The sequence below is a fragment of the Lonchura striata genome, chromosome Z (assembly GCF_050655825.1).
Source record: "Lonchura striata isolate lonStrDom1 chromosome Z, ASM5065582v1, whole genome shotgun sequence".
NCBI lineage: Eukaryota > Metazoa > Chordata > Aves > Passeriformes > Estrildidae > Lonchura > Lonchura striata.
In genome coordinates this window covers 59,362,083-59,389,257 of record NC_140740.1, presented here as the reverse complement: position 1 = coordinate 59,389,257, position 27,175 = coordinate 59,362,083, and the positions used below count along the sequence as shown (strand labels likewise).

At 33.7% G+C, this 27,175-nt stretch overlaps 1 protein-coding gene across 9 annotated transcripts in view; it reads left to right on the top strand.

Annotated features, from left to right (window-relative positions):
- The window catches only part of ADAMTS6 (ADAM metallopeptidase with thrombospondin type 1 motif 6), a 149,221-nt gene that overhangs the window by 88,838 nt on the left and 33,208 nt on the right, over positions 1-27,175 (top strand). For all 9 annotated transcript variants that reach the window (XR_014951592.1, XM_085567738.1, XM_085567741.1 and 6 more), the window contains 6 exons: positions 8,479-8,586; positions 13,590-13,735; positions 16,033-16,096; positions 23,666-23,768; positions 24,813-24,946; positions 26,587-26,710. Coding sequence is in view for 8 of the 9 variants with exons in the window: in XM_085567738.1 (XP_085423864.1) it covers positions 8,479-8,586; positions 13,590-13,735; positions 16,033-16,096; positions 23,666-23,768; positions 24,813-24,946; positions 26,587-26,710 (679 nt within the window). In the remaining variant the exon portion in view is untranslated. The remainder of the gene's footprint in view (positions 1-8,478; positions 8,587-13,589; positions 13,736-16,032; positions 16,097-23,665; positions 23,769-24,812; positions 24,947-26,586; positions 26,711-27,175) is intronic.

Below are 27,175 nucleotides of genomic sequence, written 5' to 3'. Positions count from 1 at the left end.
GGATTCCCTAAGAGTTATGGGAAAGATGTTGACACTTAATTAAGGCAATGTCTTCATGATACGAAGCTATGTCTTCATTACCAGACCTCTGAATTGATATAGGGTGAGGTGTTCCGTCAGTGTGCCATCAATATGAATGTAACTTCCACGTGTCTCAGAAAATAACCATCCTATTTTTGATCACAGGATTCAAACTGCATAAATTAATATATAAGTTATTGTAGAAATCTGCTAGTATCCATTCTAAGAAATAATATGCATTTAAAATAGTATATACATTTAAAAGTATTATCTGCCATGGTCATAATGCTCTGCAATGTGGCCATGGTGATTATTATCTTAGAGATCTGAAGTGATAATTTTGAAGCAGGGGGGAAACAGCTTTTGTAGTGCAGATGAAAATAACCTACTCAGAAAATATTTATTTATATATGAAATGGTTTCGGGACTGAAGAGTGAAACTGGATCTAAATCCCAGGACAAGCTAAATCAAATACTCTGCTCAGCTCTCTTATTATCAAAAATAAACAGTCAGTGCTTTGGATATTTCTATTCAACATACTATTCAATGAAGATGCCACTAATAGTTCATAGATCTTTTTCAAACAGATGTGCAACTATGATGGAAAAACTAGCAAAAACCACCTATTTAGAGAGAATGTAGTTTGTATACTACAGAATTTCAAGCATTTCTTTTCGTTCTTTTTATTTGACATATCTAATAAAAAAAGGTGTAGAGTGGTTTTCCAACAGGGAGTTTTGTGACTCAAAAGGAAATAAATTCCAAGTCTCAGAGAAAATTGCTTGCATTTTTCTCTTGCTCATGTTCTTTATGAACACTGATATTTAGTGGTGAGCCATGACAAGAGAAACAATTGAACTCTCAAATCAAAATATGTGCAGGCAGAAAATCTTCTGTGGACTGTGATGAACCTGTTGATATAATTGGTGTTTTTAAAAATAACTTGGGAAATCTTCACGTTCTTTCTGCTTAGGAATTCTGCCATAATCTTCTAACCTTTAGAAAAAGTACCTCTTTCAATCATGTAGCTTTAATGTTAATCTGTGGTTTTTGCCTTTTCTCCCTTATTTCCTCATCTGCTTCCCCTGGATATTAAAGTAAACTGTTGCTTTAGATCATAGTTCCTGTCCTAATTCCACAGTGAATTTTTCACTGTTAAAGTAGGAGCTGTTCTTACTTAGGAATGTGAAGTTAAATAACATGGAGAGGTTTTTGACTAACTAAAGCATCAGAACTCAATTACTAAAGGAACTTCAAGTTTCTGCTTTTGTGTGTGTTTGTTTATTGACAAGGGGACAATCTGGTATAAAAAGGAGCTCTTCAGGAGTTTTGGTGCTATTTTGAGGGCTGCTCTTAATCAACTCTTTAGTTACTTTCAGAGAGAACTCTTTTAGCAAAAATATTGCAGCCGTTGGTCAGATTTCTCTGTGTTGTTTAGCATGTTGAGACAAGAAGTCAAGGTGATGCCTTAGCTGTTGGAGCTGAAAAAATAAAGCTGTATTTTAGTAAGTAGACACTGATCTTTCTAGTGTTACATGTGCATTGTTCTTTATACTATACTATACTATACTATACTATACTATACTATACTATACTATACTAATCTATATACTATACTGTAACCCTTTTGATACAGGGAAAATTTTACAGAATTTAGGCGAAGAGATGGGTATTTTGAATAAAAACTGAAAGGCAATGTCTCAAGCTCTTTAAAGTATTTCCTTTTTAGGGTATATTTTCACACTTAGGAGAATGTTAAATTTATGACTTAAGAGTGAGCCAAATTCTAATGGTGGAAATTGCACCATTTGATATTGATGCATAGTTTTTTCCTGAAGGCAACACATGCTTTCAGGTATCTTATTGAATTCACTTCAGTGGAAGATTTTGAGGTTAGAAACAATGCTAGCTCCTCTTCAGTTATGTAATTGCTGGATAACCTACATCTTCTAGGATGATACAGTGTGGATTTTCTTCTGCTGATTGTCAGATGTGTCTCAGTTCTCTGCTGTGTTTTTGTTCCACTAACAGTTCAGAATCTCCTTTAGACTTTTGGTTTAGGTGATTATAAGGGAAATTGTTTCATTGACTTCTGATCTCCTTAACCTTTGAGCATCTGCCTAGTAAAGGCTGTTGGCTGTTTGCTGTCTCTGGATTAACTCAGGAAAGAATTTCAGTCTTGACTTTCAAATTCTGTGCTTTATGAGTTTAGATAATACCTGAAAAATGCCTAACTTACTGATTTTTTGGTTCAAAATCATGCTCTACTTTAGAGCTGGTCCCTACATTTTTAGGAGAGAGGCTAAAACCTCTCTCTTAAAAACTGCTTTTAGAAAACTTTTAAAAGCAGTTAATACTTTATGCATATGGTTGGTATTGCTGTGTTGCATTTTACGATCTGTGAAGCTGCTGGCTGCTAGCAGCAGGGTTTCAGAGATAGTAGCTTACAATTATTTGGTATATTTTTCTGGCATTTTGTGCTAATCAGGAGATTTTGGGAATTTAGGAGAATTTAGGAGACTAAATATGGTACTCTATATCTCTATCTCTAAAATATTTCCACTAGGGCAAGAAGACTGAATTGCAATTTACCCTAGTAATCAGGTGATACAAATTCTAACATTCATTAATTAAACTGTCCCTTTTCTCTTGAGATATGGATGTGGTTTGCTTCAGTTAAATGAGGAGCAGTAGTATTGAGCTTGATGTAGGGGTTTTATAGGAAGATAGAAGCAGAAACAGATTCTGGAAACTGATGATATTTCACAAAGAAAGGCAGAGAAGTCAATATTGTATCTTTGCACCAAAGCTACTGTTTTCCTTTTGTTCCCTCACTGTTGATACTATGCCTAGGATCATGCATTTAGTTGAATTTGGGCATAATAATAACTTAGTGTAAAGTGCCTTTTTTTGACCCCAGCTTCATATATCATACCATAGTTAATTTGCCCCTATGCTTGCTGTTTGTTAGCTGAGCATATGTAGTTTCATCAGGTGGATCTACATTGCATTGCTCACAAAGTGATGTTAAAAGTATGTGTAAGTAAAGAGAGGAATTGAAGATACTGGTATCATACTCTGTCATTTTTATCAACCTTTCTGTTTTTTTTTTTCTGCTTCCTAGTAAGTTGAAAGAACTCTCGCCTCTACTGTGCATGTCTTCAGCATTACAAATGATTAAACTTTCAAGCTCTACTTGTGTAAGGACTTACAGGATTGTGTTGCAATTACATGAATTTTGTTCCTTCTTTTTTCTAAATTTATGATGTGTATAGCCAAGGGAAGTCCCAGAAGTTTTCCTCTTTCTGGAACCTAAAGCATTTCTACATCCTTTTTCAAACAAGTGCTTGCAGTCCCCTTTTTTTCTTCTCCAAACCCCCCTCTTTTTCCTTCCTTTCTGTCTTTGTTTTTCTCTTTCTCTCTCTTAGAGAAAGAGACACAGATGTCAACACCAATGTGCTGCATTTTATGAATGCTGTTAAGAAAGTGCAAAGAGAAACTGGTGATCAGAACAGGAGAAGTGCATTAGGATGATCATAGAAGCAATAATGGATGAGATTCCAGATACCGGAGTGTTGTTTGAATAGAGATGGATAGGTTGCATGGGTTTGAAAGGGAAGATGGTACTTGGAGGTGATTGACCTTGTAGGGTTCCTTTAGTTTCCTTAAGGTTCAAGAAGCACCCAATGTTTATGAAAGAATGATGGTAACATAATACGAAGGTGGGACTTAAGTTTCGCATTCTATTTCACATTCTTTAGGTGTGTGATTTATAACATGCTGCACCACTTAATGAGCTTTTGGTAGCGAAGCACTAAAATGGTAACTTTTGGATGCTTATCTGAACAAAACTTTGAATCTTCTGAAGTTCCCTTATTAATTAGGGTCTTCTAGTTTTAGTCGAGTTGCTATCTTCATTTCAGCAATGAGCCTGAAAATACTCTGTTGATTTTCAGGTCTGAATTGCAATTCAAGCTAATTGTTTTTATGCTGTCTTTTAGCAAATGCTCTTCAAGAGGTGCTGCATATTATAAATTAAACATGCTGAAGTTACAGACAAACCTATTTAGGATTTTTAAATTTTTATGAAGAAAAGGTGAACCTCCCAAATTATCATAATATGCCTTGTGACTGTATTTTCCATCCTTTTTAAAAAAAAATTAATTTTATGGGCTGAACTGCTAATATTTGTTAAAAGCTTTCCTGAGTTTTGAAAATAAGAACAGCACAGCAATTTGATCTTTGCTCATATTGCTGAGTTTTCATTGTGCTGTATTGTAACAATTTATGATGATTATGATACAGGATGCTTAGATGCTACATAATTTGAAATCCTATATGTAACTCTGCATGATGCAACAGAAGAGGCTCCATCATTTGTAATACTTAGGCAAAATGAAGGTAATTTGATTTGCTGTGTTTTTTTCTCTAGATGGGTTCAGCTTTGTTTAATTTACTGCAAATACAAGCATCCGAATTCCAAACTGAAGTCATGGAACCCTAAGATACACCGTTACAGGTTGTCATCTATCTTGTCTTGATCTTGTGAAAGGCCTCAGCTTCAGTTTATGTTTCCTGGATTTTTAAATTTTCCCCTTGTTTACTTTACAAATCAGTAGTTACTAAATCCAGACTTTTGGAGACTGGATTTGAAGTAATTTATTAATTTCCAGATTATACTTATTTCTCTTAGTTTCATTGAATTATTCAAACAAATATAATGTTGGCAAAATATACATTAGCTTCATCCTTTTCTGAGGAAGAAAAGACTACCCTAAAAGGGCCACCTGGTGGGTGGGTGTGGGTAGGTGTGTGTGCCTCTGTGTGTGTGTGAGTGTGAAAAAAAAGCAGTATATTTTCTATTAGTTATTTCGAGCCTGACTTTTCAGGGCAGTTTCTCATATGTTTTTAAGGCTGGCTTATTAAAAACTATTGATTAGAGGTGTTCCAGATAATGGTAGTAGTAAGGAAATAGCTCCAGTCAATAACTAAAGTAATAGCAGGTGTAAGGTTCATGGGTTTGAGCTGGAGAAGAGAAAACTTTATGAACCTTAGTCAGAACTTTGTTTAACTTTCCAAGGTCAGTTGAAAATAAAGAAGACATAGCCATAGGAACACCTGGTCTAATTCCGTTTTCATTTTAATGAAATAACAACATAGATGGATAGATGGATTTTTTACTTCTTTTTAGGTGTCTCATTTGTTTTCAAATTACTATTAATGTTATTTTTCGTTTCATGTACAGGGTGATGGAGAGTATACTTTAGAGTCTATGTTTTCTTTTAAATGCAGTACAGTGGGGAAAAATAAACAATATTTTAAATTTGGCTATATTTAAAAGATATTACAAAAACCCTTTCATTTCTTGTGTTTAATATAAATACAATCTACAAATTGATACACTGTGTTATTTTTGTGGATCTTTAGTGCTTTGAATAGTTTCTCTTTGAGGAAATATTCTGATGATTTTAGGATATTGTCTCAAACAGAACTCCTTTCTGATTTAAGTAGAGGTTTCTGCTCACACATTAAGAGTATGATAAAGCCCATAGTAATTTTACACCACTATAATTTTGTCTTTAGGGATCTACTGAGGTAAATTCTAGCTGAAATTACAGTCTGAAAAAGGATTATCAGAATATGTCAGTATTAGTATCTAGTTTTGATGTACTGCTTCTCAGAACAATTTAAGAATAAATGTTTTTCTCATTTTGTGAAGTAGGGAGGTGACTTGAACTGCTTGTAATCTTCTGACAAACAGACAAATTACTAAAATAATTTTGGCGTGCTGTACTCATTAATTCACACTGTTGAATTAAAATGTCAGGCTGGTATTAGATCAGTGAATTAGAAAAGTTTAATGCACCAGAGAAGTCTGAATATACAGAAAGACTCTAGTGAAAGGAAGTTGTCAAATGCTTTCATTTGTAGAGACCTATGGTGAAGATGTTAATTATGACTTACATGATATATAGAAGGAATACTTATGTAGGCATTTCAGAAGTGGCATTCTGCACATAAACTCCGGAGCAAAAACCAGAATTCTGGATTCAAATAATCCTGAAACATAGACCTTTTAAAACTCCAGACTGCTATCCAGACCTATTTTTTTCTTTTGTCCATACTGGAATATTTGAAATATTTTTTTTCATAATGCAATTGAATGTTTTGCTTTTCAGAACATTGGAGCAAACTCCATGAAGTCAGATCAGCTGTTAACTTAGACATTTGAACTTGGTCAGATCTAAAATAAATAGAAGGTCACAAGTAGTATTACCACAGTCTGACTCTTTTTTATTTGACAATATAAACCACACATGAAGAATGAGCAAGTAAATTATACCAATTTTGTTCAACAAAATGAGGAAGTAAATTAAAGGTTAAACTAAATAAGGCAGGATTATTACAGGAGGACCTCATACTGTGTCTGAAAAGAATTAATTTTATGTTTTCATTTTGAAGTGAAATGTACTGTATTGAAGTTTGGATTCATGGTTGATTTATATGTGAAATTGATTTAGTGTTGAATTTAGTATTGAATTTTGAATTAGTGTTGAACCTTAGTTGGTTGCTGTCAAATTCGTAATTGAGCTAAATTTTTCAAGAAGCTATGTGATGTATCTTCTGTTACTTCTCTGTTTTATTTTAATTAGTATATTTATTCACATGTATCTTAATTTGAAGATTTTTCATCTGAGTGAGAAAAAAATTTTGTTCAGAGTTTTAAGTAAATATTTATGCTGCTTGCATTTCTTTACTGACAAAAAAAAAAACTAATTTGAAAAATTCTGCATTGGCTACAGGTAGACTTTTACAAGTGGCAGTATATCTCCCAAAATAGGCTTAATAATTTTAAGTTTTCATAGAGCCAGGCACTAAATAGGATGAATTAACTTAGGCCTAATTGACAAAAACTGGATGGGAAGTCCAGGAATCACCAGTTTTCTTTCCATATAATTTCAAACCATTCCTATAATATATTTTTTAATGGACTGTAGAAAAGATATCTTTCTTCTGACGATCATGAAATTAAATACATTCTGCTGACATCCCTGCAAGAATGGTACGAACTGATTTTAAACCTCATTAATAATTCTACATTTTTCAAGAAAAAATTCTATTGTTGAACTGTTGCTGCAGCTGCTAGAGAGTAATGTGTAAATAAATCAATTTTTATATGCAGTACAATGCAAGAAATATGAATCTCAGGTATAACATAACAGTTCTTCCTGTTGATGTGTATAGAACATAGGATGTATAGGTGTCAGATAGTTATTCATTACCTCGCAGAAACAGTGAACCTGGAGGGGAGTAGACAATAACTTTAATTCATTCATACTGTCTTTTCTTTTTTTCTTTTTCTTTCAAGTTTCCCTATAGAACCTCTACAAGGATTTTTTGTAGAATATTATTTCAAGCAGCTGTTAAATAAAATTAACAGTAAGGTTTATCATAAGATCATATTAAAGGTCTTGTTATATTCAAAATTTTAAAAAATATTTTAAAATATAGAATATGTATAAGGAAGTTGTGAACTTTTGCACAGATCCCAAGGTAATACAACAAAGATTATTGTGTAAGTAATTTACTGTAAAAGCAAACATCTCCTCATTCTTTTGTGTGTACACAGCTGAATCCAAGGGCAACTGAAGCAACTGTGAAGATTTCTGGTGTTCACCCAATTTTGGATCATGCCCACATTATGAATTTCAACCCTTCGCTAGTTTTAACAATTTATCTACAATATCAGCAGAACTGGCTTAATCTAAATTAATAAGTGGGCAAAACCAAATGAGAATATATGGTAGGAACAAAAAAGATGATTTGAAAATCTCAGTTTAACACTGACAACATAAGGAAATAGAATAGGATAAATCATTTATGAAAGAGCAGCTGCAAATCTAAAAAGTCTAAAGGACATATTTTAGTACATTGGTTAGTTAGTTCTAACTACAAATGCACTGCTTTAACAAGTGTTGCAGAAGAGGAATATGGCTAGTCTGAGCTCAAAAACTTTCTTTTTACATACAGGAAAGAAAAATAATTGCTGCTGTTTCATATCTCATGATGATTGATATCCTTTTTGGCAGGTAATTTTGAGGCTGGTAACAGCCTTATCTGAAGACTGCTTCTATAACAACACTAAAATATACTAAGCTCAGTCTTAGCACAAGTCAAGAAAAAAGCAATTATAAAATATTACTTCATGGCAGGTGTGAAAAACATATTATTCTATAATTTTGATGCTTCCTGAATAGGTTTTTTGGACAGGATATTCTTAGGCAAATATAGAGGCTTCAAAATTGCTACCATCACAGCCATCCTGAGATTTCTCTCTGCAGACCACAACTTAATTGTCTCTGTTCAAAACAAATTTGTGTATACATGTATGTATGAGGACTGGAAGAAATTTTAGGCTTTTATTCTGATCAACTTGCTTCTGCCTTCTTTCCTAGGAAGTGTGTAGAGAGCTCTGGTGCCTCAGCAAAAGTAACCGCTGTGTTACCAACAGCATTCCAGCAGCAGAAGGTACTCTTTGCCAAACAGGGAGCATTGAAAAGGGGGTGAGTACAAAAAATTTATTTGTTTGAAGATGGAATTTATTGTTCAAAGACTACAAGAAGAAAGAACTAGAAAATCAAAGTATTTCACAGCAATTATAACAGTTCAAACAAAAACATAGTTTATCATAAGTGTACATCGTAATGGAAAGCGTCCCACAGAATTCTTTCACCATTATTTTATATGTGTAATTTAATAATATATTTATCCTCTCTATGAAACTCTAGAGCCGGAATCAAAAAAAAACCCCCAAAATATGTTCTATTTCTTCTGCCTATTTTTTGAGTAATTTTTTTGTAAAAACTCTTTTAGTTAATTTTTATTTTATTTTATACCACTCTTCCATTAAGGATTGTTACAGCTTTAGGCCTGCCGTGAACTTTGAAAATGTGCAACATAAATCTAGAGCCTGAATTTTGTTAGAAGGGAAAAAAATATTTTTTCAGATATGTGCCAAATCATACAAGCATATAGAAAAAAAGATGACTCCATAAAAATTTTTATAAAAGCCTGTATTTCCCAGTGACCTTTCTATTTTGACTTTGAATTATTTTTTCATTCTTCATTTATGCTTGGATAATTGTTTGGTTTTGTGGATTTTGATGTCCAGCTAAATAAACTCTTCTACCTAACACAAAAGTACAGAAAGTCAGTGTTGCAATAGATACATTTAACAATACAGTAGCTATCTGAATATGAAAATTTTGATTTTAAAACAATCTCTGTATATCAGTAGTTCTAGACATGAATGTCAGAAGACTGTTTCTCAGTTACAAGGCAAAATCTATACAGATCTTGAAAAGGAGAAAAAAAAATTAAATTTATTTTAAAGATATGTACTGGGGAGGAAAAAATGCATTCTACATACCTTTTTTCAAGATAACCTATTTTATGCAGGTTTGTACAAAGTGAAAAGAGCTTGTTATATTAAACCATTTCCAGTATCTGTCTGACAGTGGCTGCATCTGTTAATGAGATTCAGTGATCCAGATTGGATTTTTCTCTGAACATCTATTCTCACTCTGACTTTTGTCATACTAGCTGAGCTGGTTTCAACAAAGATAACAGTGCATTTTGACTTGCAATCTGATGTTTAAACAGCAAGAATGAAAGCTTTAGGGCAGCTGTCACAGTTTATTAATGCGTGTTGACGACTTCATTCAAGGCACATGATCTGGTATCACTGATGGCTTTTGCATACTGGGTTTGGAAATATTGGTAAACCATGTTAAATAAATGTATTGAACTGGTCATTTAAAAAAATAAGTGAATAGAGTTAGCCAATAAAAATAGAGAGGCATTCACATAGTACCAAAAATGTTACCTTATATTAGAGTAATAGAAAATGTTAGAAGCCCTACTCTAAAATCAACAGTCTAGATTTATTTTGGAACCATCCTCCTTTTTGATGACAAAGAATAATTTACCTCAATTATGTTTTTTGAACCATGAGACTACAAGTTGAGATCCTTTTAGACACTGTTGATCTATTCCCTTGTCAAGAAGTTTTAATCAGTTTGCGCTCTGCTGAACATCCTTTTCCAGTCACCAGTGCTTTGTTCCATCTTTAGATTTTATAGGGAAATGAGAGAATCCATACCATTTTACAAAGATAAACCTGTTAATCAAGGATGCCTGTTAACAGTGGAGAATTCTGTCCATAAACTGTACCCACAAGGCTTCATGTAAATTAAGTTCCTGGTAGCAATAAACCAGAAATCATGAGCTCTTTCCAAATATGTAGTTTCCTTTTCCAAAGAGTAACGTGAAATAAATAGGTTACTGCTCTGTAACACCTTGTTGTTATTGTTGTTGTTCTTGTTGTTGTTATTGTTATTGTTATTAGTATTAGTATGAGTATTAGTATTAGTATTTATTAGTATTAGCATTAGTATTGCTGCTGCTGCATTTGTACTGCAGTCATGCCTAAAGGCCCCAGCCAAGTTAAGCCCTATTTTGATGTATTTTGTGCAGCTACATAATAAAATTAATTTTCAGCTCTAAATACCTAACAAGATCTCAGAGTATTTAATTGTATTTAGATATTTACTTATGTATTATGTGTAACAAAAACCCCAAACCATAATTTGATGCAATGTATATATATATTGTATCATCATATTGTATCATAATAATATATATTGGCAGAATGTGTAGGGATTTCTACAATTAAAACAGCCTAACCTTCTATAATAAAACCTTCTTTCAGTTGTTTTTATAAACTTGCCAAGCTTTTAACCCTTTGGGTTGAAATTTTCCATGGTAGATATCTGCTTACCCCTGAAAGTTTCTAGAGTGTTTTCCATTAGAATTATTCAGCTGTTTTCTGCATACAGGAAAAAAGAATATAATTGTTTCGTCCTGCTGATGGAACTGCTATCTGTTCTCTTTTGAAGCTTTAATATATTAATGAGTTGATGGAGGGTTTTATATATCATCTGGGTTCAAAAAGGTACACTTGTCCTAATTTGTAGTAAGAATTTTAAATAAACATGAAGTTTCTCCCTGGTCTTCCCAGAGATGTGGTTGAAGCTAAATTAACTGATAGATTTTTTAAAAATACATTGATGAAGAAATTAAGACAATGAGACAAAACTGATAGGGACACTTATATGTCATGTTTAATTTAAAGTAATATAAAATGTGATTCTTTCGGTAGATCATGGATTACATTCATGCTAGGGATGGAAAAGAGGGGCAAACATGCAAAAAATGAAAACACAGTGCTGAAAGGATAGTTTACCTAGCTACATTGTGGGATGATTTGACTTGCCATTAGACATTAACATAAAATAAATGTAAGTTATTATTGCACATTATGCTTTCTTGCAAAATAATTGTAGAATCAATGATTGAAAATTAGTAGTCAAAATTTACACTAATATTTTTCTTCCTCATACAAAATAGGAAATAAATTTTTATTTATATAAGAATACTTGCTGTTTGGTTTTTCTAAAATCATATTTTTATAAATGTTAATTCTGTAAAGCAGCTAATACTCATAAAAGTGATCTCTGTGTGCCACTGTATCATATTTTATTTTCTTTAGTTACTTCTTTTGGAAAAATTTCAGAGTCCTTTTATTCACAGAGGATTTGCATATCTTATGGGTATTTAAATGCATCACTATCATCTTTCTGCTGAAATAATGGACAATTATTCTTTCAATGTTAGAGAAGAATTAGTATTTCAGATCTAAACCTTCTGTAAAGAACTGTTCTTTTAAAATAGCTGTCACCTCCTCTTCTTTCTTCATATGGTAATTACTCAATAGTCCTGATTATAGCAGATGAAGTTGCTGTCATTCTTGGAGGAAACACATTTCTGCAGTCCCATTAGAAGTAATGAAGACTTATGTAATTTTTAATTACTGTAACAGAGATTCTATACATCACTGGCTTCTAGTGAAAGATACATTTTTACTATAATATTAAGAAGAGACACAGAGGTGAGCATTAAATCCTCAGATTTAAGATCAGTAGATGAGAAAACACAGCATTTAAAGAGATTTTACAGGGCAGCGTGGGAATGTGGAAGACAATGTTTGCATGACAGGGGTTTTACACAGCTCTGGAAAAATAAAGTAGGTAAATTGTACCTGTCTATTGTCTCTATAGTTCTAATTGTATGGAATTAGAATGGTTTACCTATTCAGTTTTATATCTGTGATATTCTTATGAGTTTAAATCTGCATTTCTTAGCTTAAATCTTGGTATGTTTGTAATGTATGTAGTGTAATTTAAATTAAGTTGGTTGCTTACATTTTTAATCTTAGAGGTATTTTAATTTTTAGGTTTTGACTTTAGCTTTAAATATCTGTTCATGTACTTTTGTGGCATCTCTAATACATTGTATCAAGGAGATTTTGATATTTAATAATAAAATTTCTATCAATTTATCACAGTAAAGAGAAGAAAAACATACTATTTTAGGCACTCTTCTAGCTCACTTTATCTGGCTCCATCCTTATCGTGTCATGAGAGGCATTGCAAAACATTGTGAGGATGAGGGGTAGACGCAGAAGTTGTCTTTGGTTTTTTGTTGGAAAGGGTCTATATTACAGAAATTCGAGGGAGTTTAAAAACAGCACTTGCTCAGCTTTTGGAAGGGAAATGTGCAGATTCAGCTCATGATAGAGCTGAGTTCATGCTCTGCTCTGTCACCTAAGCCTGTAGTAGTAGGAAAGGGTATCTAATTCAGCTACTTCAAATTCTCAGTGATATGGTAGACACTAGAATGTGATCAAAATATGGGCTCCAGGATTATTTCTGAATGGTTTAGAAAAGGTCTCTGATGAACTAAATTATAAACTTGTTTTAATAGTTAATAATTTGGGCAATTTATCTGTCATTTTGTATTTCTGATTTAAGTAATAATATTGAAAAGTTTCAATGTTTGCCTGAATGAAGTACACATGTTCATTCTGCACCAAACAAGTGGCTGGTCACTATTATAAAATGATTTTCTGTACCATGTCTAATGCTTTGGCACTACTTTTGTTATGTCTGTAGTGTTAGTGAATGAAATACTGCAAAAAATTCTTCCTTCATTGTAATGTCCTCCAGATTTTCTTTTATAAAAATAAATACTTTCTTAAAAATATTATTGGGGGAATTTTTCATTTTCTGTAGTGAAGCCTCTATGTGAGTCTTCAGTAGAGGGTCTTTTACCAAACTGGGCTTGGAAATGAATCTTAGTGTTTATAAGAATGTAAGCAACTTGTAGTTCCTTAATTGTGAAACATTAAGGAGGCTGATGAAATAAAAAATACTTCTGGTGTGTGTTAGGGGCCTATAATTCAGGACTGAGTGGAGACATTTAACAAATCACACACACCCTCACCAATGTCTAAACATGGCTAGAAAAAGTAAAATACTAGTCTTGTTATCTATACAGGGAATGCTAATGTCTATAATTGGTCATTGTCTGACCCTTATATTTTTCTGTCTTGATAAGTCTGTCAGCCTCCAAGCTAATTTTGTGTTTCTTTTGTGAAATCTTTCAGTGGTGTTATCAGGGAGAGTGCGTACCTTTTGGCACTTGGCCCCAGAGCATAGATGGGGGTTGGGGTCCGTGGTCAATATGGGGAGAGTGCAGCCGGACCTGCGGGGGAGGAGTCTCCTCATCTATAAGACACTGTGACAGTCCAGCGTAAGTAGCTAAAGTAAGCCGGAGCCAACAAAAAGACACATTTGGAAATTATTCAAAACTGTGGTTTCACTTGTTATCTGTAAAAATGTTTTGCTAGTTTGCCAACATTTGTCTTCAAATAGCAGACAGAAATGCTTAAACAGGAGTTCACTAGACATGCTTCTAACATTTTTAATGTATCTTATGTACTGTAAAGATAGCTGGATTTATAGTTAGTGGTAACCACAATAATTTTCTTTATGTGACTTGTTGTTCATCAAAATATATTTAAATTATGCTTTACAGAGGTTTCTTTCTTAGGGCGTATTTCCTTTAATGCTTGTCTCAGATATAAAATAAGAATTGCCAGATACTTATTAAAAAATAAACCCCAAACCCAACACAGTATTTCCAAGGTTTTCAATATAACTGCTTACATACAAACCATAGGTAGTAATATTATATTGCATATAATATATTTATGTGCTGCCTTGTTCAGCACTTCAGATGTGACTTCCTACTGACTCGTAAAACAATTCAGTAATTTTTTTCCCTGCCACTACTCTCTATTGGTGTGTTTGCCCTGTCTGAAGAATGGCCAGCTTCTCCACTACAGCTTGATCTGTTTTATCTCTCTATCTCTATCATCTCTATGTCTATGTCTATGTCTATGTCTATGTCTATGTCTATGTCTATGTCTAGTCTATGTCTATGTCTATGTCTGTCTATCTGTACTTCTCTTACAATCTGTCTGTTTTCCTATATCCTGAGCACTGGTTCCAGACTTGTGTCAGGTAAGTGCTTCTCTCTCTGTTACTATCTCTTCTCTTTCTATTGCTGTTCTTTGCTGAATGAATCACTGCTCTTTTCTGTTTTGGCTTTTACCTGTTCTGATTACCTCACCACAGCTCTAGGCCTTTGCAGGATAGTTCTATTTCTCCATGTTCTCTTCTTGTCATTTCTCATAATCACTATCTCCATGGCCACTACTGGTATTTAAGTCTACTTTTTCTGAAAGTTATTTGTGTTTCTTTCATGAAAATTCATTCTTTGTCTTTTGTCACTCCTTTTCTTGTCTTTTGCCCTCTATTCACTTAGGTTATTTGTTTCTTATATCCGTGTTTTCCAAGCCAGGCTGTCCATCAGCTTTCCACTGCACTTTGCAAGACAGATACCATAATACCATATCACTGCTAATTAAGATGGTCTGTTTGTCCCCTATTTTAGCAATAACTACCTAATCTGTATTACTACTTACTCAATACAAATACAGAAATTACAGAAATACAAAATCAGAAATTATCTGTGTGCATCAATAACACAGTTGGACTGTGTTAGTGAGAGAATAAAAAAATTAATTACTTTTTTCAAAGCAGTATTTTGAAAAAGCCTAGTGAAATATTTGTTTAGAGCATGAATATATCCTAAGGTTTTTTTCAACTTCTGTCACCATGTATTTGGGTTGGTATGATGAAAATGATTAAATTTTAAATGTTTAACAGGCAACTACATTTGGGAGAGGATATGTCTGCATTAGGGGGAAAAAACCCATATTGATTAAGGATAAATATTGTAATATGAAAAATAGTAGTGATTTAAGTTTGTAGTTAATTTTAAATTGTGAATATTTAAATTTTTTATTATGAAAGCCTCACAAAATATTTTTTTTCTTTCTGCTTTCAAGTTGAAAGCCAAAGAGCTGATGTCTCATTAATCTTCCATATAAGTCTAAGTTAGTTCAATATTTAACCTCTATGGAAAATAGATACTGTTCTTGAGCAGTTTGGGAATTTAATGGACAGTTATCTACACTAATAGAAATCTGCTTGCTCCATTTTCCTCAGATTTAATACTGATTAATTCAAATCAGAGTAAAATTTCTGAACTAGAATATACAGTCTTTGCTGGTCCCAAGTATAAAACCAGTCTTTTGATTTTCAAGTAAGATGAGATAATTGAAAAAAAAGTATCATATAGGTTGCTTACACATTTCTCATTTTAATTTTGTAAACCAAGCAAATAATTAAAATCAACAGGGTTTTTTACAATTATGGTCAAAATGCAATTAAACTGTACTGTTTGGGACCTGTGCAAGCTCCAGCAATAAAGTTCCAAGTAATATTTTGTGTCTGCTCCCATGCAAGTCAAAGATAAAATTCTTATCAAAATATCATCTTAAAAAACTTGAATGTATTTTTATTTGTATTTATGTAATATAGACCTCTTGGACTTGTATTACTATTAAGAATGCATTAGTATATTTCATGCAGTTGTGTTTGTTCTAGGCCATATCCTAACATATAAACATGTTTTTCCAGGCCGTCAGGTGGAGGCAAATATTGTCTTGGAGAAAGGAAGCGTTATCGCTCCTGTAATACTGATGTAAGTAATTTTTATTCTACTGTGATCAACTTGACTGTTTTATGACTTACCAGCAATGGGTGCACATTTTCTCCAGTTCAGAAAGCGTATAGTTTCTGTGCTTAATTGGCAAACAGTTCCATAAGACACATGTATATTGCAGGCACCCTGTGTGTTCTGGTAAACGTTTGGATCCTATCTTGATGTGGTGTCTAGCTAGTGCCGTTGCATTACGGCCTGGAGTCAGTTCAACTTGAGCTTCTGTGGTAAATCTGAACAAGGATCATTCCACATCGAGCAAAAATCTGTCCAGCCCACTGTCTTACCTTCCAGCAGTGGCCTATAACAGGTTTTTAGGGAATAAATTACATACTTTTGACAAAGGATGGATGAAAAAGGCAAAGGATGACTTTTCTATTGGTTTACCATGTGGGTTTCCAAAAGCTGTGTTGCTAAAGTTTGCTGGAACTCATGTTGTATCTGTACCACATCAACTGCCACAAGTATTCTCCATGAACCTACTTTTAAGCCCTCTTACACTTTTTATACCTTTGTAACATTCAGTGCTAATGTGTTACACTATCCTTTTACAGGCTGTATGCAAATGTATTCAAAACCTGCTGTTTTGCCACCAGGTATTTGTTAGTTACTGTATTACCAGAATGATCCTGCAGTTACATTTTACAGTTGAGCCCACTGGACAGGGATCCTGAAGGGGTGGAACACAGTATAAATGTATGAGGTCAAATTATGAACCTAAATTACAAATTCAAGTAACTTAAAATTCAAACCAGAAAAAATACACATTATAAGGAATTTCACTAATAAGTTTCCAAGTCAAATTACAGGTCAGTAGCACTGCAAATATAAAAAGACTCTCTACTATTTTAGCTTTAAATTCATATTAAATTTTGTCTTAAATCAAGGAATTTTGTAACACAGAGAGAATCATTAGCTAAGATATTATTTCACCTCTTAATTTTTTGATATATTCAGGAAATTATAATTGTTTGTATACTAATTCTTTGGAAAAATTTGCATTTATGATCATTATTAATTATTGCAATTTCTGTCCCTGCAAATTTCTCTGTGGCGGTTATTCTCATTATTAGGCAGTATTAAAAATTTCCTAATTAAAAATTACTTTCTTATTATTGATCACAGCTGCCCTGTTCTCACAACAAGAAGTGGCCACAGTGTAGTAAGAAAAACTGAACTTTAGATGCTCTCCTGTAGGAGCTGTAAAACTTCTCCAGTTGTCTGACCTCCAAAATCCAGTGCACCATTCTAGATCCTTGACTGTGGGGTTTTGTTTTTTATTTTCTGTAGATGTATATATTTACATTTCTCTGTCTTGGTACAATGTTAATTTTAATGGATCTGGTTTATCAAATGATACTCGGCAAATAATTTACCTTTCTCTTTACTTTCACTCAGATGGTTTTTTTATAATTGGAGTATTTCATAAACAAGAAATATTTTTGTAGTTGTAGTTCACAAATGAAAACATTGAGTTACATCAGGTGTCTTTCTAATCCTTACAGCTGATAGGAAATCTGCTTTCAAATTAGGCAACCACATGACTGCATACTGAAACCTATCAGTCAGTATTTAGTAAATTTCACATATGCTTTATTGAACTATTACAACATCTTTCATTATGCCATCTACTACTAAGCTAAGTGATTTACCAAAATGTAGGCATGTTTCATTATCCTTTTAATTTAAACAGGAATTGTGCTGGTTAAATTAAACAATTCATTAAAACTTTAAAGAATTAAAAAGTTTTACCAAGTTTTCATTGATAAAACTTATGCAAAAATACTGATTTGTATTATTTGTCTTTCTTTTAAACCTGTATCAGTCAAGTATCTCCCAACTGATCTGTTTATTTGGGATTGATATGAGGGAAATTTTAATCTAGACTATTTTATTAATCCTTTTCAAATAATGATCTTCCTACATTATCACTGTTTCAGTTTCTACACAGTCTAAGATTTCTTAAAAAACACGGCACACAGTAGCCCTCTTCCTTCAACTCTGAGGATTCTTGTGAACAATTTGTCTAGGCATTATTATTTCAAATGTTGTATTTGTCTCCAATATGCCACAGTAACTAGTATATAAAAATATTTACATAATATATAATCCCATTCCTTCACAAATATACCATTAAAATGCTTTTTTTATTATTAAGAGTGATGCCATATCTACCTAGACACACCACAGAAATGTTGCTATGATTTGGTTTATTTTATTATATTAAATTTCTAATTGTCACTTTTCAGACAGTTTTATTCTCAGTTGTTTTTTCTTCCCCTATTCATTATTTATTTTTTACAGAGAAGAACTTTACAGAGTCAGAGGAGGGAGAAACATACAGAAGGTCTCTGAGGAGGCCATTCAGGTTATTCCCTGGCACAAAGACAAAATAATTCTCAATACACCTTTCTTAACGGATGGTTAGGCACCTGACCTGCTTTGAAATACTTCTAGTCCAGAAAATAACATTAAGATTTTTCAATATCCTTACAGTCAGTACAGTTTTCATAAAATATAATGTGTGTTTTTCAATCCTTTAAGGTTCCTACTTATCCCCTATCTCCAGTAAGAAGATAACTGCTATTATTCCCTAGATTGGAACCTTTCCTGTGTGTGCAGATCACTATCATGTCTGTTCTTAGTTTTCTTTACACCAGACCATCTCTGTGTTGGTAACCATTGGATCCCAGCAGCACGCACCTTGAAGCATGGTGCACAAACCACTGCACTAGCTGAGGCTTGTCAGAGATAACTCTAATTTCAAACTTAATTTGTCACCTTAATTATGGGATTCTGTTCATTCATTTTAGTATTTTGTTTATTTTAATGACAACGTTCATTTAGTAGCGAGTTGATTCATTGTGCCCAAAACACTTTCTTAAAAGTGCTGTTTAGGAGGTCACCCCAGCTGTGCGTTCACAGCCAATTGTTCATACCTGAGTGTAGTCATTTGCATCCATTCAAACCACTGCAACCATCTATTGAAATATTTTTAAATTACAGCACTCTATTCTGAAATACTCTTTTCCTACCTATTCTCATATTTCAGTCTGTAATTCAACAAGGTATTAGAAAGAGAATTTTTCATTTCATTGCCTAGGTCTGATATACAATCGTTTGCAAACTCAAGCCAGGCAGTTTGGAAATGCCATTCTTAGAGTTTGTGATCCATTTTTTTCATGTTTTATGGTATGGTTTTCCAGTGTGTGAACATCTTGGTACCTTAAGAAGTCTAAATTTACAGTCTTAATGGTTTTGATAATTCTAGTTAATTTCTTTTATAGGAATATTTAGGATTCTATGTCACTAAGAATCAGAGACACTAGTAGGTTTTGTTTCAAAATATGTGTTAGTCCTTAGTGCTTGATAGCTAGTCTTTGATAGTTTTAATGGAATGGTATGTTGATTAATGTAAGTGAGCATGGAAGCATGAAAATGTGTTGTTGTTTTTATGAATAATGTGCTCTTTGTACATTTTTTTCTGTTGAAGCTTCTTTTGCAGTGTCAACATTTATTGCCCATCTGTAACTTTCAACATAACCCTGCCTAAAATGCCTACCATTCAGAATCCAAAAACCCCCTTATTTTGACTTCAGTTTTCTTGCAGACTAGTTCTCTTGTCTTTTTTTTACCATTTTAATCCTTTGGAAACAGCGCACGCACTCCTACTAGACTTATTTCTCATCAAGCACTTCCAAAACCATATATGACTTCTTAATTCAAAAGGCATCTGCTAATGGAAACATTGAGATCAGCAGAAAATAACATTAGCTAATAAGTTCTGGAAACATAAGGGTGGTAGAAAGAACATGCTCATCAGAAAATTGTTTTTTACCACCAACCACATTATCTCTAACAAAAAATATGTCTTTTTTCCAGCCAAAGTATTTTTAATTTTAAAGGAAGTACAAAATTCTAGTAGAATTGCAAGAAACATAATTTCTCATTTATAGTAACTAATTGATTTAAAATATTTACAAGGATGCAAATCTTAATTTGACATATATCTAAAACTGTAAAAGTGTAATTTTATTAATATATGATGAAAAATATGGTTTGCTTCTGAAAATGTCTTATATATATAGGTGTGTATACATACTTTTAAAAGATTATTTTTTTTAAGTCCCTTCTCTTGACAGAATGTTGGTTTCTTTTGGGGAGGGTGTGTTCCTTTCATTATGCATACATTCACAGATATATTTTGTTTCTTTCATTATTTTAATATTTTCAAGCAATTTTTTTTTCTGAAATTAATTGATGTAAGAAGCCACATATTGTAGCAGTACCTGAATTTGAACTGTCTTTCTTCTGGCTTGGTTCTAATCTTCTCTGAGGGGTTGTATAGACCTTTGTTAATAGGAAATAACAAGTTTTGAAATCTACCAGAGCCCAAACTCCAAGATGAACAGGTATTGTGTTAGTGTAGGTTTAGTAATTTGTTAGCACTTTTTAAACTCAAAACTTCTTCTTCTCAGGACTTTATTTAGGCATGATTTTAAGTTCTCATATGCTTGCTGGATTCCTACCTCATGATATGCAGTCTCATAAAAGAGCATTTGGAAACACAAGCAGTCTTTAGCTTGCATTATCCATGTATTATAATTGCATGAAAAAAAGTGAAATACCTTACCCAATAAAGAAAAGCAGTTATTGCATGTTTATATTCGAGAAAGAACGCATACACAAAGAGATAGTGCCAAAGAGGTCTCATTTTGTAAATGCATTTTGTGGCTTACCTGGTGGAAATCTTTTTTGCATTTCTGTGGCTAGGATTTTCATAGAGTCTTAGGTTGGAAGAGACATCAAGGGCTATCTGGTCCAACATTTATCTGCAAAAACATAGTCTGGACAAGATGGCCTAGCACTTTGTCCAGCCAAATCTTAAAAATACCCACTGGTTGTGAAATTACCACTCTTCTGAGGAAATTATTCCAATGGCCAGTTGTTTTCATTGAGAAAAGTTTCTCTTCTGTATTCAATCAGAATCTGCCCAGGAATTACTTATACAAATTACATCTCCTCTATGTGACTTCTTGCTAAAGAGAGACTCTCCATCTTCTCTGTAGCCACCCTTCAAATACTGTAACATGGGAAGGCCTCCCCCAAGCCTTCCTTTCTCAAGGCTGAACAAACGCAGCTCCCTCAGCCATTCCTCACTGCCAGGCTTCCCAGCCTGGACAGCCTTTGTGTCCCTCCTCTGGGCCTCCCCAGCCTGTCCCCAGCTGTGCTGTGCATCGGGGCCAGAGCCGGACCCGGCATTGCCGGTGTGGCCTGACCGGCCCTGTGTGGGTGGGATAAGGACTTCATCTCTGCTGGTGAGGCTCTTGTTGGGGCCAGCAGGAGCTGCTCCCTTCCTGTGCTGCAGGAGCTCACTGGGCACTCCCATGGAGCTGATCCACCAGGAGCACCCGGCCCCTTCCACAGAGCTGCTCCCAAGCTGCGTGGATCCCTGTCTCTGCTGCACTCCTGGACTAAGGTTTTGCTTCTCCAGGTGCAAAACCTTACACTTGGCCTCGCTGAACTTCACAATGTTCTCATCAGCCCACTACTGCAGCTTATCCAGGTCTTTCTGCGGGGTGGCTCTCCCTTCACAAGCACACGCTTCCTCGACCAGCATATTATTATTGGAAAACTGCACCAGGATACACTTGATCCCATCTTCTAGATCACTCAGAAAAATAAACAGTGCTGGGCCCAGCATCAGTCCCTGGGAACAGCCCTTGTGCCAGGCTGTCAATTTGAAGAGAAGCGATCGACCACTGCCCTGGGTCAGCCAGGTCACCCTGCGGACCCCTTGTCCAGGCCATAACACATCAGCTTCTGCACAAGGAGGCTGTGGGAAGCAACGCTGAAAGCTTTGGAGAAATCCAGGCAAGCAATGTCCACCTCTCACCCAGCAGCAACTAGGAAGGTTACTGTGTCATAGAACGCAACCAGGTTTGCCAAGAACAGTTTTGAATGCATTTCTTGAGACTGTAGCCTTTAGTTTTACCTCCTGTCACATATTGGTGAGATACTAAAAAAAGATAGGAAAATTAGGCAGCAAGATTACATCTCAAAGACCAGGTAGCGAGAATGTTTTCTGAGTATAAAAAAGAAAATCTTGATCCTTCTTTACTCATCTTCATATTTTATTATTTTATCCTAGAATAAGAGAAAGGGTTTATTTAGATAAATGGTTTCATTACTTAACTTGTAAGGAGAATTCAGTGCAATAAAAATACCAGTTGTGTAGATTAGGAGCTGAACAAATGGGACTGAAGGAGTGTGAAGTGACCAGTACCCAAGAGATTCAGGCTCTAGCTTTGAGAGATGTCAAGACTGATTGTTCCACTGCTTCGAGGATGTGATGCAAAGGGGCAAATTTAGTTTGGCTTATTATTAAGAACACCCTGAAATTAATTTTTTTTTTAAATTCCATAGTTGTTTTGAATGCTTCTTGTTATCATCCAAAGGATTCTTTAATAAAAGTAATTGCACTACTCTGTTCTTACCAGCTAATGCATTGTATTTAAAAATTAATTTTTAATTAGAAGGGGGTAGTAGAGTAATAGAGAAAATTAAAATTAAAAATTCCCTTTCACTTGAATGCATTTCAGATTCCTGGGAGGAGTTAACTGGCTTAGCTATACAGGAAGACAAGTAAAATGCCATAAAATTTACTATTTTCTTGTTCATAAAGTAGTTATGGTTATTAACACCTCTGATGTCTGTCAAAAAAATCCTTTTCTCATTCACTCTAAACAACATTTTAATCGGTGTTTTAAATACTTTCTGATGAACCTTGCAATTTTAGCGGGTCTTAAACATTGACAATAATGTTTAATAACATGAGGGTATATTCAAGATTACTTTGAAACTGATGATGAAAAATGTTATAAATAGCAAAGAATTCTATTTCTCCTGTAATTCTTTCCAAGATTAATTTTACTTAAATCTACCCTCATGCCAAGTAAAAAAGTTACTTCATGGTTTTGTTAATGCAAAGCAATGAAAATTTAAATGAAATTTTTTATTTCTTGACTCATGGATGCTGGTAGTAAGAGCCAGACATGCTATCTATTCTCTTTCTTAGCCTTAAAAATTGCTTTTGTCAAGGCAACAGGTAAGCAGGAGTGATATAGTTCTGTAGCAAATGTTTTTTTTTTCCTTGATGTCTTAATAATGTGTCTCAGTACAGCTGCTTCGTACAGTATAATTAAACCTACAACTCCAACCAAATTCTTTTTCCAGCTGTTTTTAATGTGGTTATAAGAAGGTAACTGATGGATTGATTATGACACATAGTTTGACAGGATTCTGATTTTCCAGTTTTATGGAATCTGTTACGTAACACTTACCTTTCTTTAAATCACTTCAGCTACTTCATGCCAGCCTAAGATTGCAAATGGACACTTCAGCTGTAAAATAAAGCAAATTTCAGAGTCAGAGCCACAAGACAAAACCTGCTAATCACTTGCATGATTGTGTTTGCAGTATAAGCTTCTAAGCATTTCTTTTCATGTTTATATTTGAAATAATTCAAGGATTTTGTGGGTTTTTTTTTAGCCGTGTCCTCCAGGGGCTCGTGATTTTAGAGAGAGGCAATGTGCGGATTTTGACAATATGCCTTTCCGGGGAAAGTATTATAACTGGAAACCCTACACTGGAGGTAATGGTTAGCATTGCAAAACCATTATCATATGTGAAGATTTCTAAATTATATAAATGTTGTGCAGAGGGTAATGTTTGTAAATATAATGTTTTGACAAAGATAGTGTGAGCTAAGATTTTTAAGCTTGTACTTTCGTCAGTTGCTGCAAGTGTTACTGAAGAGCAAAATTTCTTTATTCTAGTAGATTTTGTTTTGATCTGAAGATGAGTCAACATCATTGTAGAGACTCCACTTCAAAAATACAGAGCCGTTCTCCACCTGCATCTCTACTAGAATTAGATATTCCATAAGTGATCTGCAAGTGCCTCTTATTATACACTAATGAGTTTAGTGTTAAGTAATCTCACAATAATTTCACCTTTACTAAAGTCATGAACGTATTAGGAAAATTAGAAAGAAGTAAAAGCATTATAGAAGTCTCTAAAGACTACTTTAATAATTGCAGTATTTTTAATATCATAATTTAATAATTTTTTCCTGTTCTAAAACTGGAGGGTATAACTTGTGGGTTTTATACTTTATTGACTTAAATAAAATGATTTACCAATGATTTTTAGCTTAACAGCCTAAGTAGTTTTACAAACAGGTTTTTAGATTAAAAGCCTAAGAAAGGTTGTCATGATCATGTGGTGTGAGCTGTAGTGAAATTTGATAGGACTGAATTCCCAATTGAAATTTTCTGATCTTGGTTTTGATATACTTCTAGGACTACATTCTGTTGCTATTTTTCCTGTTCAATTAGTGAAGTGGTATCTCATTGTTTGAAATTGTTAAATAACCATTAGGATTGTACTAGCGTAATAGCATCATTATGGACCCAGACAACCTTGTCATATCTTCCTATGTGAAATACCGTACAACTTTGTTTTTGCAAAAGGGAAGAGTCAAGTCAAGAAACCATTAAGGGGAAGTTAAATAAAATATATACCTTGTATATGACAGATAAGAGATAAAATTGTAAATTGCAGATCTGTTTATATATAATATTTTTAACTAAATTTTTGTTAATTTTTTCCCCTTTCATTTGATTTTGTTGTACAGGTGGGGTTAAACCATGTGCATTAAACTGCTTGGCTGAAGGGTATAATTTTTACACTGAACGTGCTCCTGCAGTAATAGATGGGACTCAGTGCAATGCTGATTCACTGGATATCTGTATCAATGGAGAATGCAAGGTTACAAATGTTTTATAAAGTACTTATGGATTTCTTTGTTGTGTCTGCTGTTACCTATATGTAGTTAAGGCACTTGTATATTATATGAAAGGGAGTGTTGACAGGTCAAGCTGTTAGTGAAAGTGTAAGACTGAGACAGAAAGTTAAAAAAGGTATTGCATAAAATAGACAAATAATTTGAATTTCAGTAACTTCTCAGAGACATTACTAGAATCTGCCACTTTATAATTTTTCTTGCTTTGTGGTTCCTATTGAAGAGTTGATGGAAATGGCAACAGGAGATGAACAGGCTCCTTGCACTCTTCCAAGGCCTATTCCATTATTTCAGTTATAACATCACTCTGGCTGAAAAACACTAAATGTGAACATATTAATCTGTTTAACTAGTTCATCCTGTTGCAAAAAATTATGCTGTTAATAAAATTGAAACAGAAAGTCAAGACTATTGCCCTGTGGTTCTAGGAAAAAATGTATAATGATGTAAGTATTTGCCATTTACTAAAAATCTGATTATCTTGTAAGAGTTCCATAGAACTTCATTAGAAGAATTTCAATAGGACTGGGGATTTGTGCCATATTTTTTGGTTATTAACATTCCACTTCTTCCTCAGTTTAGCAAAGCATTTAATTATGTATTTAGGTCTAGAGATTTGAAAAGTACTGGTGACTCTAAAAATTATTTGATTTCAACAAAACAACTGACATAACTAAAGCTTAACTTAATGCTGAAATACTTTGCTAAATGAGGGCTGAAGATGAATGTTTATTGAATGACACAGTGATATGAAAGTTCTGCCATGTTTTAGTAAACCAATGAAAAGAATCTCAAGTTGAGAATGAACAGTGAAGAAAGTTTGGTGTCTGCCATCTTAGTCAATCAGTTAGTCAAAATGTAAAGAGTTAAAATAATAATATTTTGTCAGTTATTGAAGGTATTTTAACTTTTCTTATAATGTGTGTGTTAGCTGTTTACAAGATGGAAAATAATAGTGCTAGACTGAAAACAAAGCTAGATAATTAGGTATCTACCTTCTTCTTTGTATGAGTGCCGGAAAAATATTGGTAAGCTGCAATCTTTATTCTGGTTACAGCCTACTTGTTTCTGCATTTATTCTTACTGTGAAGTAATTTACAGTCTACATTCATACCTATACAAATTACAAGTTTCCCCTGCAGCATGTGATCTATATGGTCTATGAGGCTGTAATGCCTTAGAATGCTATTTATGCTGTCTAAATGTTTAAGGATCACACAGCAAATGCTGGCCTTAAAAAAAATTATAGATGGCATGAAGCTGTTGTAATATCAAATAACAACATCATCAATCATTTATTAATAAGTATAATAATTTTATAACATGCAAAACACTGTGAAATCCCTTCCTAGAAGTCACAGTAGAAATGCAAGGTTCTTACTAATCAAGATTTAATAACAACCCAAAATGCAAATTCTTCTCCTTTTTTATCTTCTTTCATTGTCAAGTAAATACCCACTTAAAGTACTTGTTATCAACAATAGGGTAGGTAAAAATAAGAACTTGAATATCTCAAACTCGAGAGAAACACTTGAAAGAAACTTTAGAAATAACGGTGCATGACCGTTGGTATCCTATTAAAATATTTGTTCTTATCTGTTCTCAGCATGTAGGTTGTGATAATATTTTGGGGTCTGATGCTAAGGAAGATAGATGCCGTGTTTGTGGAGGAGATGGGAGTACATGTGAAGCCATTGAAGGTTTCTTCAATGGTTCATTGCCCAGAGGAGGTATGTACATGTATGTCCATTCAGTTGCATAATGCTTTTAGCATTTACCAGTGCTAATTACTCTATAGCAAATACAAGTGCTGCCTTCAATTCCCAACATAGCATTGCTGCTGATCATTCACTTTGACTGTGTTTCCCTGTTGTTTCCTGGCTTTGTGTATTAGTTTGGATTTATCCCAAATACAACAATGTGTTTAATTATTGAATGCTTACTTCTGTTGGTGAAGTTTTTGGTTATTTTTTAGATATGGTGGTATATTAAGAGTGATGTTTTATTGTATTATGTTTTATTGTTTTATGTATTATTTTGCTGTATATGGTAGAATCTGATAGTAATGCATGAAATTTTAGAATAGCAAGAATACAGAAAAATCTTAGAGGTTGATAATATTAAGAATTCAGGAAATATATATAGGCTATTATTTTAAAACTTAGCTCAAAAAATACTAATCCTGTAGTCTTAGT